The sequence below is a fragment of the Malaya genurostris genome, chromosome 3 (genome assembly GCF_030247185.1).
Source record: "Malaya genurostris strain Urasoe2022 chromosome 3, Malgen_1.1, whole genome shotgun sequence".
NCBI classification, from domain to species: domain Eukaryota; kingdom Metazoa; phylum Arthropoda; class Insecta; order Diptera; family Culicidae; genus Malaya; species Malaya genurostris.
This window is the reverse complement of record NC_080572.1, coordinates 72619781-72633769: the sequence shown is the minus strand read 5'-3', so window position 1 is coordinate 72633769 and position 13989 is coordinate 72619781. Positions and strand designations below refer to the sequence as shown.

At 41.6% G+C, this 13989-nt stretch overlaps 2 protein-coding genes across 2 annotated transcripts; one reads left to right on the top strand and one right to left on the bottom strand.

The window, feature by feature from the left end:
- Positions 1 to 580: 580 nt before the first annotated feature.
- Positions 581 to 2652, top strand: LOC131435334 (retinoblastoma-binding protein 5 homolog). The gene is made up of 6 exons (XM_058603100.1): positions 581 to 732; positions 791 to 1218; positions 1283 to 1464; positions 1526 to 1645; positions 1704 to 2347; positions 2406 to 2652. Exons 1-6 carry the CDS (start codon positions 714 to 716, stop codon positions 2489 to 2491), a joined length of 1479 nt encoding a protein of 492 aa, XP_058459083.1. The 5' UTR covers positions 581 to 713; the 3' UTR covers positions 2492 to 2652.
- A 111-nt stretch (positions 2653 to 2763) lies between these two features.
- Positions 2764 to 13628, bottom strand: LOC131435333 (inositol polyphosphate 5-phosphatase OCRL). Its single transcript, XM_058603099.1, has 9 exons — positions 13326 to 13628; positions 12781 to 12961; positions 12208 to 12727; positions 11988 to 12147; positions 11746 to 11924; positions 11245 to 11689; positions 10525 to 11176; positions 3204 to 3437; positions 2764 to 3146 (listed from the first exon to the last, which is right to left on the bottom strand). The coding sequence occupies exons 1-9, from the start codon at positions 13401 to 13403 to the stop codon at positions 2965 to 2967; spliced, it is 2631 nt and encodes an 876-aa protein (XP_058459082.1). The 5' UTR covers positions 13404 to 13628; the 3' UTR covers positions 2764 to 2964.
- Between the last annotated feature and the right edge of the window lie 361 nt (positions 13629 to 13989).

Here is a 13989-nt window from a genome sequence, read left to right as displayed (position 1 = left end):
TTTGAAAATGCATTTGAAAATGCATTCCAGCCTGGATCATGCAACTAAAGAAAACCGTTCGCTTCTCGAGTGGCTTGATTCAGAACAATAAAATCTCAATAGTGTACACAGATGGTTTTGAATTCAAATTTGTTGCAGGAATATTCTTGTTCACCTGCTTGTGCAACACTGAAAGAATCATGAAAATTTCAGAACAGACAAATATAATATTATTAAATACCTCACTGTACGGAAAATAGTTATTTGCTGTGAATGTAGTCAACTATCCGCAAGTTTGTTTTTTTTTTGCGATATAATAATTAATGTCCATGAAAACGCAGCTTTTTCTTCACTCCAATATTTAGCGTTGCTTGTTGTATATAATTCATCAAAGTATATTGTCACCCTGACAGTGTACTTTATAGTGTAAAACGTGTCCACGAAAATTCGCCTCAATAGTTCGTATTGTAATTTGTATTTGCTGCTACTGTTCAGTAACACACAAGGATAAGTTTTCTCACAGGGCTTATTCCCATGTCATTCTTTTCAGTGTATTACATTTATAGTGAATGCATTTATAGCAAATTTTTTAGCCCCTGTAACTGACGTTTATATTTTTGTTGATGAATTTGTTTGCAGCCTATACCTGGATGGCGTCTGATTTGTGTTTCAACTATTTATGCGACATTTCTTCTTAGTTTATTGTTTGAAATACGGAACAATAGAAGTTTACTATGAACTTGCAGCTGTTAGGTAAAAACAACTGAACAAATGCTTATTCCCACATGTGCCTTACATATTTGCTCTACAGAATCTTTCGGTCAAAACTACCCCGAAGAATTTGATGGTTCGTTGGATTGCATCTCACTGGCGGTAACCTGCGCTTTCAACAAATATGGAACATTACTTGCTGTCGGATGCAACGACGGTCGCATCGTTGTGTGGGATTTCTTAACCAGAGGAATCGCCAAGATCATATCAGCCCATGTTCACCCGGTATGCAGTCTCTGTTGGTCCCGGAATGGTCACAAACTGCTGTCGGCATCGACCGATAACAACGTATGCATCTGGGACGTTCTGAGCGGAGACTGTGAACACAAGTACCGATTTCCGTCTCCGATCCTAAAGGTACAATTTCATCCGAGGAATGACAACAAATTTTTGGTTTGTCCTATGAGATACGCGGCAGTTCTGGTGGATATTGGGGGAAAGCATCAGTGTTTGCCATTGGATAACGATGTATGATTTGAGGGTTCGGGGAATTTGAAACGATGCATTCCTGACTGTAGCGATCTATTTGCAGGGAGACCTGAACATCGTTGCGTCGTTCGACCGACGAGGTGAACATATTTACTCTGGCAATGCAAAGGGAAAAATACTGGTATTGAACTCGGCCACATTGGAAATTATAGCCAGTTTCAAAATTGCGGTGGGGACATCGAGTGCGACAGCTGTTAAAAGTATAGAATTTGCGAGGCGTGGAGAGTAAGTTTCGGTTTGCAAATGTTTTTTTTTGCTCAATTAAATGAACGAGACCTGTTTTTAGAGCATTTTTGGTTAACACATCGGATCGAGTCATTCGGGTGTATGATTCGAAAGAGGTCGTAACATGTGGAAAAGAAGGCGAACCGGAGCCCATCCAGAAGTTACAGGATTTAGTTAACAAGTAAATGTCTTATGAATACGCAAAAAAAATACAAACGGAAAAATAATATTAATTCTAGGACAACTTGGAAAAAGTGCTGCTTTTCAGGTGATGGCGAATATATTTGCGCTGGTAGTGCCCGCCAACACGCCTTATATGTATGGGAAAAATCGATAGGCAATTTAGTAAAAATCCTACACGGCACTAAAGGTGAACTGCTTTTGGATGTGGTTTGGCATCCAGTTCGTCCAATCATTGCCAGCATTAGCTCTGGGTTGGTTTCAATCTGGGCACAGAATCAGGTTGAAAATTGGTCAGCTTTCGCACCCGATTTCAAAGAATTGGACGAAAATGTTGATTACGAGGAACGAGAGTCGGAATTCGACATAACGGACGAAGATAAATCAGTTGATCTGGCTGCCGAATCCAAATACGACGAAGAAGTTGAGGTGGATGTAGTTTCCGCGGAACCAATCGCTGCATTTTGCTCATCGGACGAAGAGAACGAAGATGAAAATGCCCTTCAATTTCTGCCAATGGCACCAGAAGTGGAAGACCCGGAGGACGGTTGGGGTTCTCAGGACAATTCAGACTCTTTGCTCACAGGGTTTAACAATAACTCGGCTGGGAATGATCCGCTATCGATGAAAGAAAACGAACCATCCTCTAAACGACGAAAGACCAGCGCATACGATATTGCTCTGGACAATGCACCGATTGAGGGTAATATTGTTTTCTCGAAAAATTTCATTTTTCAAACTGTGTTTCTTTTTCGTTTTAGACGTTCATCCACTTTTACAGAACAAAGCAAACAAAGATAAGGTAACTGCAGCCAGTAAAAAAGCTGCAGGTCGTCCGCGAAAATAGATGAAAAATTTGCCGAACATATTGGAATACCATAAGAGGAAAACATTGTTAGTTTTAACAATCCTAACAATAAACCAAAAATTGGTTTCACTGATTGGATATTCTCGTTTACTTCAAATGTAAATAAATCAACGTATCCGACTTTCGGGAAGAATGTTTTCCATCGCGAATTTTCTTGTTTCTTCATTTTCTGCAAATACTAGATGATGCAAACCGATTTCACCTCGCTAAATTGAGGTACTCTGATGTTTATTTTCAAGGAAGCACTTAAATTCAATCAAGGATATAGGCCAACATGTTGCCATTTATTCTAATTATAATTATTTACATATAAAAGCTTGTTTATCAAGAGATCCGTTGTAGCAATTCTACTAATGCTTGATCCACAAAACTTAACGTTTCTCAAACGAAGTCGAGCTGTTCGCTTCAGATCTCTTTTCTTTAACTACGTACTTAAGTGCTCGAATACATGTTTAGAGTCCATTACTGTCCATCTCTGCACGAGCGAATTCCTGTATTTTGCTGGTCAAAAAGGTCATCATGAATCGTCTCCGTTGATCGCGCTCACCGTCGGTATAAGCGTACACATCATTTCCCGTTGGTGTCCGTACCAGTGGTGTCTGACTTCGAATCAATATTCGACCAAAAACAGTTGCTGAAAAAATGACAAATGTAAAAAAAACAAGCAAAGGCGGAAATTTATATTAATTACCAAGCATTTCTAGACGAATGGAGGGATTTTTACGTCGCAATTCGATTAGAAACATGCAAATGTACAAAAACACCAGACGATGGACAGGTTTTAGCTTTGTCCGTATCAGCTCCCGGCACCGATCGTAATTGTCAGCGTTAACCAAGCATTCCCGCTCGTTTATGGTAAGCACCGGTTCCGGTAGAGACTCAAGTAGAATCAGAAGTGCTTCCGCCGCCGTTTTCGGTATCCCAGCTGAAAATGGTACGTTAAGGAATGTTCCAAAATAGTATTTTTGAATCGAAATTTGTTTCGATGAATCTATACAGACGAACGTTTTCTTCAGTATGTGCAACACATCTTTGTTTTCTATATCGGGGTGGTAATTACAATATCAAGAATGTAAACGTATAGAAAAGGCAGTTTTTGAAAACACTTACAGCTCAGTCCGTTTCGTTTCGATTGGTAATAGTATTGCACCTCCTATTTGGAAATGCTTCTATATATATGATTATATATGATTGAAATTTCAATTATTTCGAGACAACTGAACCTACTGTTATAATTTCCAGAATAAAATTTAAAAAATGACATATATTATGTATTTACCACTAGAACAGTCCTGAACATGCCCTAAGACTCTGCAGAATTTTCCTAACAGGGACGATGATTTTGAAGGACTAGCCGACAACATATCAGTTGGCTTAGCGATGTACGATCTCCAGCAACTATCTGGCATCGCTGGTTGGCTAGCATCGCTTTGATTGGTCATTCAGAGCAAAAGCAAAACCACAGAGAACAGACATCCAAGTTAGTACAAACTTTTTAAAAAAAGCTGTGTAAAGCATACAAGTAAAAATCCGTTAAAAGTCACCGTTGCGCACGACTTTGCACGCATGTATTACCATTGTATGAAAGCTTGAACTCAAGAGCCCATAAGGGATTACTGGCCTGGTCGTAGCGCCTCTACAGGAGAAATACTACTTGGTGATTGTTTTTTAAAAGGACCGTTAAATTTCTTACACAAATTGAAATCTCTACTTGGATGTCTGTTCTCTGTGGCAAAACTGTGAAAGCGCACAAATCTATGAATATAAGCAGAATTATTGCTAATGCATCAGTCTCACATAAAACACATCAGAGGAAGGCTACGGCCATCAGAGCAAGCATCACGCGAAGCAATTCAAAATGAATCGATGCTCTTAACTTTATAAATATAATTGTTTAGAAACTAGGTTGGTAAACGCCTCTTGTCCAGTAACTCCTATCCCCACCTCCCCGCGGTGCCGGCTGAAGTACGAGCAACCATAGGAAAGATCGGGTAACCAATACCGGTGGGACCTTGGTCGTATGCTGACAGGGAAGGGAGTCCTCTTTAGAGGATGTCGGAGCGTCTGTACTCCATGTTAGGAGCGGCTTCAAACAGCGTCTGTTCTGGTATCCAGCGGCTGAGTATGAAATGCTGCATCCCGTCCAGCTAAATCCAAGGTGGCAACCCCACCAACGGGATCGTCCTAGTGCTAGTTGGGACGTTAAACAGAGCAAGCACGATGATCCTCCGGCGAGACAGGGGGTTGGCGTAGGCCTAATAAGCCGCCCATAAAACATTTATTACTAATAATACAGGAGAGAATACGACCCGGAACAATCGGCATAGACCCACGCGACGAAATAAGGACTACGATTGCAAACTTGGAACATGGATCTGCAAGTCGCTAGGTTTCGCAGGCTGCGACAGGATAATATACGACGAATTAAATCCACGCAACTTCGACGTCGTAGCGCTGCAGGAGCTTTGTTAGACGGGACAGAATGTGTGGAAAAGCGGACATCGAGCGGCTACCTTCTAGCAAAGCTGTGGCACAACGAACGAGTTGGGAACTGGCTTTATAGTGCTGGGCAAGATGCGTCAGCGAGTGATAGGATGTGTAAGTTGAGAATTAAAGGCAGTTTTTCAATTACAGCATCATTAACGTGCACTGCCCACATGAAGGGAGACCCGATGACGATAAAGAAGCGTTCTACGTGCAGCTGGAACAAGCCTATGACGGTCGCCCACGCAGATACGTAAAAATTGTCATCGGTGACATGAATGTCCAGGTAGGAAGAGAGGCAATGTACCGACCGGTAATCGGGCCGAGCAGCCTGCATGCCGCATCGAATAACAACGGCCAACGATGTGTCAACTTTGAGGCCTCCCGATGTATGGTAGTCAGAAGCACCTTATTCCCCCGCAAGGATATCCACAAAGCTACCTGGAGATCACCTGACCAACACACTGAAAACCAAATCGACCAGTGGCACTACCAACGGAAGAGCAGCTTGGTGCAGCTACTCTTGAAGATGGCTGAAGAGACATCCGTTTTGTCATAGGTAGCACTGCATCAGTAACGCTAGGTACGGCGGCTCCGAACTTTAGGAACGAGTGGTTCGACGACAAATGTGAACAGTTAGTGGCCGAGAAGAATACAGCTTGGGCGAGCAAGCTGCAACACTGGACGAGAGCAAACGAGGAGCGATACAGACAGGCGCGGAACAGACTAAACTCGGTATCCCGTAGAAAAAAGCGCCAACAGTAAGACCGAGATCGCGAAGCGATGGAACAGCTGTTCCGTGCTAATGACGGAAGTTCTACGAGAAGGTGAACCGTTCGCGCAGAGGCCATGTGCCACAGGCAGATATGTGCAAGGACACCAACGGGGATCTTCTCACGAACGACTGTAGGGTGATCGAGAGGTGGCGGCAGTATTTCGACGAGCATCTCAATGGCGATGTGGCGGAATACGAAAATAGCGGCGCGGTAATGAACTTGGGAACGCGTGCGGAGGACGATAGATTGCCGGTTCCAGACCTCCAAGAAGTCGAGGAGGTGGTAAGCCGCTTGAAAAATAATAAGGCCGCTGGCGTTGACCAACTACCAAGCGAGCTACTAAAACACGGTGGTAATGCACTAGTGAAAGCACTGCACTGGGTCGTTACCAAGATCTGGGAGGGCGAGATTTTACCGGAGGAATAGATGGAAGGATGGAAGGGCGATAAGCTGGATTGCTGCAATTACCGCGCGATAACTCTGCTGAACTCCGCCTACAAAGTACTCTCCCAAATCTTATGCCGTCGACTTCCACCGATTGCAAACGAATTCATGGGACAACATCAGGCAGGATTCATGGGCGAACGCGCTACCACGGACCAAGTGTTCGCCATCCGCCAGTTGTTGCAAAAGTGTCGCGAATACAATGGGCCCACACATAACTTATTCATCGATTTGAAAGGCAGGGACTCGAGAGAAGATAATGGCAGCCACCCATTACGAGTTCTGATTGTTGGTGATGAAATCGAAATGGTCGACGAGTTCGTGTACTTGGGCTCACTGGTGACCAGGGCTTGCAAATTGAAGCAACGAATATGAACGAAAGGGTTTCACCATCTGTGCTATTCACACACATTCGTATGTCAGGTAGAATTCACAGCGCAACCCAAGCCAGGAGAGCTGCTTCGTTCGTTCATTAGTTCATGAATATGCCCGCTTGCTGAGACCTATGCTTCATGAGGTTAGCATTTGATGAATGGTTCTCATATTGTAGATGCCTATGAGGAAACTAGTTTCATAACTTTTAGTTCCGATGAATATTAATTTAAAGAACATTGCTTTTAGTGTTTCTAGGATATATACATAGTGTAAACTGCCAAGAAACAAATTGATCGTTTTGAAAATGGGCTCAAATGCAAAACTTCTGCTATAAAATGTTTAAAGTATGTTCGAAATGTGATCAAATTTGGTCTTGGAATGCGAACATTATGTTAAAAATGATTTTTGTAAACCTACTTTTTAAAAATAAACCGTAAACATTGCCTATATGACTTTGCTTCGCGTCATGTAGCACACCGTGAGGCAAGGTCTTCTTTCTCGTACAATACTAACGAGAGCGAACCCTTCATTTCATTACATTGTCATGGATTGCTTAGTTCATGTGTTAACTGAGACTGAGAGCACAGGCAGTTTACTTGGCAAGGGGAATTGGTCTGCTCAGTAGCATATACTCTCACGCATCCAGTTTCTCTCTAATATAGGTCTCTCATTCAGCTATGTCAAGCAAAGTGTTCACAGCAGATATTTTTTGTTGCTTCGTTCGTTTGAGGATTCACAATACAAGCCCTGCTGGTGACTGCCGATAATGACACCAGCAGCGAAATTCAGAGACGCATATCGTCTCTGAATTCGTGCTTACTTTGTACTGCGCAGGACGCTTCGATCGAGCAAAATTTGCCGTCGTACGAAGTTAACTATCTACAAAACGCTGATTAGACCGGTTATCCTCTAAGGGCACGAGTCCTGGACAATGCTTGCGGAGGATCAACGCGCACTAGGTGTTTTTGAACGGAAGGTGTTGCGAACCATCTTCGGCGGAGTGAGAATGGAAGACGGTACGTGGAGAAGGCGAATGAACCACGAACTGCACCAGTTGCTGGGAGGACTAACCCTCGTCCAAACGGCCAAGGTCTGGCGGTTACGGTGGGCCGGGCATGTTGTTAGAATGTCGGAGAACAACCCGGTTAAAATGATTTCCGATAATGATCCGACCGGTATAAGAAGAAGAGGCGCACAGCGGACAAGATGGATCGATCAAATTGAGGACGACCTGCGGACCCTTCGCAGCTACCGAGGCTGGCGGCGAACAGCTATGAACCGAGTTGAATGGAGACGCCTCCTGTATACAGCAGAGACCCGCGTGGTCTACGACTGAAAGAGTAAGAGTAAGCGTTTAGAAACTAAATTTAGTGAACTCATTCATAATTGAAAATTCGTACAAAACACCACATAAAAAAGAGATTTCAGTATACAGTGGTTATATACAGGAACCTCGAGCTCTAGTCTGCGCTATAAATATACACTCGTTTTTTTATGCGCTTTTATAGGATTTGATGCGATTTTATAGGGTTTGATGCGACTTTTGAAAACTATGCTGTTTTTTTTTCATGCGAATTTTCGAAGTAATTCATATAAAAAAAGGTTATGCAATCAACGTGAAAACTGATTTTTCAACCGAAGCCTGGAGGGCCGAGTGTCATTTATCATTCGACTTAATTCGTCGAGTACGCTACATGTCTGTGTGCTTATGTACGCATATATCGTTTTTTGCACTCACTTTTCTCGAAGATGGCTGAATCAATTTTCATGAACTGAAATTCTTGTAGCTTTATATTAAGTTCCTGAATTTTATTTCCATCCGAATTCCGGTTCCGGAATTACAGGGTGATTAGTGCAAAAATTCCAATCTCAAATTACTTCCTCACTTTTCTCAGAGATGGCGTGACTGGTTCACGGATTTCGATTAACGACCGAAGATTGTAGCCATGGACTCAAAAACGGATCCCAATCACTTTTCTCGAAAGAACTGCGAATCTACCGGTTCCCGGAATCCGATTTCGGAAGTTCCTGCAATCAGTGCGGTAAAATTTCATTTTCAATCGAATAATATAAGATGAAAATGAAATTTATGGCCGCTGACCGTCAGCATATCCCTACTAATTCATTTGACTTTTGCTGCCATTTTCAAGTGAAGCTCCCGGAATTCATCGTCAGTTGAATAATCGTTGATAGTCATTTGAAGTTTTGCTTGCTCAGTTTCAAGTGCCAAGTAGTGTAACTCCTTCATTGCCTTCGCTCTTGGTAGTAAGCAAATTCGAACGAATAGAATTATAAATGGAGTAAAGTATTAAAAAAGAAAACTGAAGGAGGAAACAATTAATTTATGTGTATTCTGTGATTGATACTTCAGCAATCTGGTTTGTATTTCATCTATTATCTTGAACCAATTGGAATGTTTACATGAACCTCATTTGAAGGCCGCTCTCACACTATTGAAAGAGATATTTTGTTACTTCAAGAGATCAACTGACGGTGGTTAAACTGAGCCTCGATTGAAGAGAAACGATTGATGACTGAATGCTGCCCGTTCGGGCCGTCAGCAAACATTGTGTGTGTCAGAGAGTGAAGTTTACTGCATTCGAGAGATCGTCAATGTGTTCCACATTCAGTTTCAATTGAATTGAATGAAGTTTTACAGCACTGCCTGCAATAGTGGTACTCGCTTCGCTTTTTCAGAGATGACCAAACCGATCCGAATACTGTTTCACTGTGTAAGTTATACTAGTTTATGGACTAACCTTTTTGTTTTTCAAGAATCAAAGAAAATATTTTGAACAGCAAATATTTACATATGAGAAAGGCATCATCACACTACTAGATGGATTACAACAGGGTTTTAAGCAAATTTTCAAAATTATGCGGTTTTCTGGTTCCGTCTTAGAAATGCACGAAACTTCTAGATCTTAGTGTTATGTCGAAAAACTCCGAATATCAATAATCGTTCGTATTAGTTGATCGATTAAGTGAATTTAGAAACTTTTACTTCTTCGCTTCAATAATTGTAACGGTGCATCTACACTAAAGTATGACTTATTGATGACAAACATATTCTACCCCACAAATAACACAGCACAAATAAGAGTAAAACGTCGTCGGTAAAACAAAACAACAATGTTATAGTTGATTTTTGTACATTTACACACTTAGTGGAGGAAAACTTGTGAAACCTATCCGATGTTCACAACTGTTGAATAATTTTTGCCACCGATTATTTATCTACCCCAAAGCCTGAACTCTGGATATTCGGAAATTAGTACCTGAATTCTTCGGAACTTGGGTCTGGCTTCGAATTCAGTTGCAAAATTCAGGTTCGAAATCCAGATAAAAAATTTCAGTTCTAGGAACTCATTTTCAGAATCCGTTCCTAATTTAATTCTAAAACTACATACTGTTGAACACATTATTATTATTGATATTATTTATGGTTAAATGTGACTGCTCACCACGACATCCGAAAAGCGAATGAGAGCATAATCTGAGCGAATGGCACTTTATACCACGCAGAAAGTCTATTGTTTTTGGTGAAAGATTCTCGCCCCGACATCCAGTCCCGTCTAACCCATGATATAGAGAAAAAAAAGTTGTTTCGCTTAGTACAACTCGAGATATTCGCAATTAAGTTCTACCCATTCTTCACAGGGCGAATTTAGAAAAGGCACCCCATAGTGAAGTACGACGTATTCATGTCAACGACTTGAGAGTAGTTGCATACATTTGGGATATAGTACATTCATGAAAATTCACGAAAGCTGGAAGTTCTTTGTAAGGATCGTTCAAATGTGGCACATTAATAAGTATTTTGATGACTGATTGAACTGTTTGAAAGAAAATATCGATAAATTAATTTGTTCCACATCAATGGCTCGAACAACCCAATAGGGCTGATTTTTATATAGTTTTTGAAAAGGATACGAAACGGTTCTGACGACCAACTATCCAACCAATCCCGTATTTCCAGAATGTTTTCATGCTTGGAATGCGTTCTATTGAGACAGAACAACTGCGGATTGTCCATGCCGCTGTTGTACAAGTAGTCTATTAATCGCCAAATTTCTCTTGGAATCTTCAGCTCTGACTCTCCGTCGCCGGTTAGATCGATCAATTTCTCTTCCTTCTCCAATGCTATCAATTCATGTATATCGTACTCAAAGATTGGTTTGTTCAGCTTCATCAACGTTTCCAACGAAACGCCGAAGCAGCTTTGCTTGTACTCTCCGAAAATGGTGATGAAAATGTCACGACCATTTTCCACGTGTAGCACCAAGATGTCGAGTGGAATTTTAACACCAGCCTTAGCATCCTTAAGTTTTTTCAGCATCCGCGAAGCAGCTTTGGCATCCACCAGAATGTCTATCCGTATGCTGAGACTATTGCCGGTGATGAGTTCGCCCGCTTTGTGACTAATGTGAATGAAATCCTCGCACACTTGACTATTGCGATCGTCTTTGGCAGCGAACCGGAACCGAACCGGGAGATGACAATTGTTCGCCACCAACAATTCCCGGGAATATTTCTCGTTGAACCGGATTAGGCCAAAGTCAAGATCAGTTTGCTCCACCGTTATCTGTTAGCAACAAGGTCAACCAATAATTCGGTGTTTTAGGAGGAAAATACGAACATCACTTGTCTTACCTGTGGTTGGTTATCGTTTTCATATTTGTCGACAGTTTTCAAAACTTCTTCGTGTACTTTTTTGAACTTTTGATCATCTTTCGTCTCTACCTCCATTTTGAACACGGCATAGACCGGTTTGTGATCACTTCGTCGCAGTTGCATCACGCTGTCGTACTTCAGCAGCTCCGTACGGGATCCCTTCCACAAAATCCTATCACACCAGGCAGGACAGCGACTCTTTTCGCTACTGTCCCAGTCATCCGTGCCGGGGTTGTACTTGTACGTTGGTGCAAACAGAATCTTACCCTCTTTGTACTCACGAAATATTCGTTTCCGTCCTTTCTCCATGTATAACTGATCGTAAGAGTAAAGTTGATTGTAGTCCCGATCTTTGCCATTCACATGTTCCTGGGTAATATCACCATTCAGACGATAGTTTAGGTCTCCGATCCAAAATATGTGACTAAAAACAAACAAACAATTATCAACTGAAAACACGTCATGCCAAAAACAACTCACTTATGCTCGTCAATTGAACGGCCACGGAATGTTTTCTCGAACGACATCCGTCTTATAATTTCATCGTGGTCTTCATTTCGACGATCAACTTCCTGGGTGTGAGCAGCCAAATGTGAGTTGACAAAACACAACAGTGCCTCGTTCAACTGGAAACTCACACCAACTCCGCCTTTGTTTCCCTATAAATCAAAATGACTCATCTAGCAACCATACCACAAACCACATATTGCAGCACCACAAACCCATTTCAAAGTTCCCGTACCGACGGCGGCTGTTAGACAATCCGAAATTTGATCCCGCAATGTCCTTTTAACTGCCACCGTCAACATCATGCCAACCAATCGAACCGACGCAAGTTCTTCGTATTCAGCACCCTTGTGTAATCCCGTCATTACCTTATTACTGAACAAAATAAACTTTCAAAATCAGTTCGTACGAAACTGTCCCTCCCGAAACACTTACACCCACGTCCGGTCAATTTTGGTTTCATTCATGATAATCTTCTCCGGTGTCCATTCGATTTCCTGAAAGCCAACGGCGTAAATATCCGGTGGATCGTCCGTCGTCGACAACCATTCCGGCAGCTCAATATCCTCCGAGGTCTGTCCGTTGACATTCCACGTCGCCGTGTAAATCTTGTACGGCTCGTAGACAATGTACTCGTGGCGTCTTCGATCCAATTCTTCCTTAAATTTAGAATCACGCGTTTTCGGTGCCTGACTACCATCAGCAATGTTTCTATCGATCGCCAGCATGTCTGCCCGTTTATAATTTTCCAACCACTTGAAATCCAACGGGAATGATGCGGCCGCTGCCTGAGATGCCGCACTCTTATAGGTAGAAATTAAATTTTTCAGTTTACTTATGAAGTTGTCCTTCGACACAATCGCATCTTGCGTTGCCGGGTAGTAATACACTGTTGGTTCGTTTTGATAAAATATTGTAAACTGATGGCTGGAGATGGAACCAGCTACACCGGATTCTAAAACAGTTCAATCATTATATGCTGCTTAAAAATCAATGGTTATCACGTACCTGGATTCACCCAAAACGAATCATCGATCGGATAAACTGCAGCGATCGTCAAATCGGAAATGCTCTCCGGTGGATATCGAGCTATCGAGAAAGCAAACAATGCTGATGTGTGATTAGAGCTGGCGATCACCAACAAACGATTCTGGTGTTTACTCCCTACTACTTGGTAGCCTTCAAATATCTGGATCCGACATTATTTATTTGGTTAAGGAAATCTCTGGACCGAATGATGTCATACAAATGATCTAATGATGTTTACACTTGTTTTCCCGGTACGGTACCATACATTACAAAAGAAACGTTACACATATGATGGCCAATCACTCAGCATGAAAAAATGCTGATGTAAACAAACGGCTCTCAACTAACACTGTTAAATATCCATCAGGCACAAAAATGTGTGAAAAATCGATTTTTTTTATATATAGACCTGGCACAGACGATTTATTAGTTACAATGTTAGCAGTAGATATATTATCTAATTGTAAATTTCAAGTATTTAACTTCTTAGTTACAAACAATTTTTTATATTCTCAAAAGGATACCGCTAGAATGGATTCATCCTCACGGAATTTCTGCGTGACGGTCGTGATAATAGTGGAATCATAGCTTCCGGAGTTCATTGTCCGCTGCTGACTACAAGACTTTATGACTTGACTACTTCTATCAAATTTACACTTATCACAATACCTCCTACTTTAAGGCGAAGCAATTATGAAACTGTTTGATTCAGATAACTTGTTTTATGCAGATATTTAACATGGTTCGAAAATTCTTCACTATCAAAAATTAAACTATACAACATTTCAAAGGTTTCTTTTTTCGCTAACTGTCAAATTAATTATGCCAAAAATACAGGGATCGAGAATTTACACATAAACACGTCGAGCATAAAATGGCCTTGGTAGTGACACATGCTATAAATTGTAGTGGGACTATCAAAATACACGAAAATTTTCCGGTAAGGAACAGTAAAACATGGTAAGAAACAATAAAACAGCGAGACACTGGGCTATCAACACAGCACGCTATCGGGGCGATCTCCCACCCGACAAGGTCGATGCGTTTTAGGTTGACGCAGTTGATGTAAATGGTGTAAAATTGCCCGATGAAGGCCCGATCGCAGTGCTATAATTTATATTGAATGGAAAATTACAGTTCAATGTAAACTTTGAAAATGAAACAAAATCTTGAAAAGCCATTTTATTC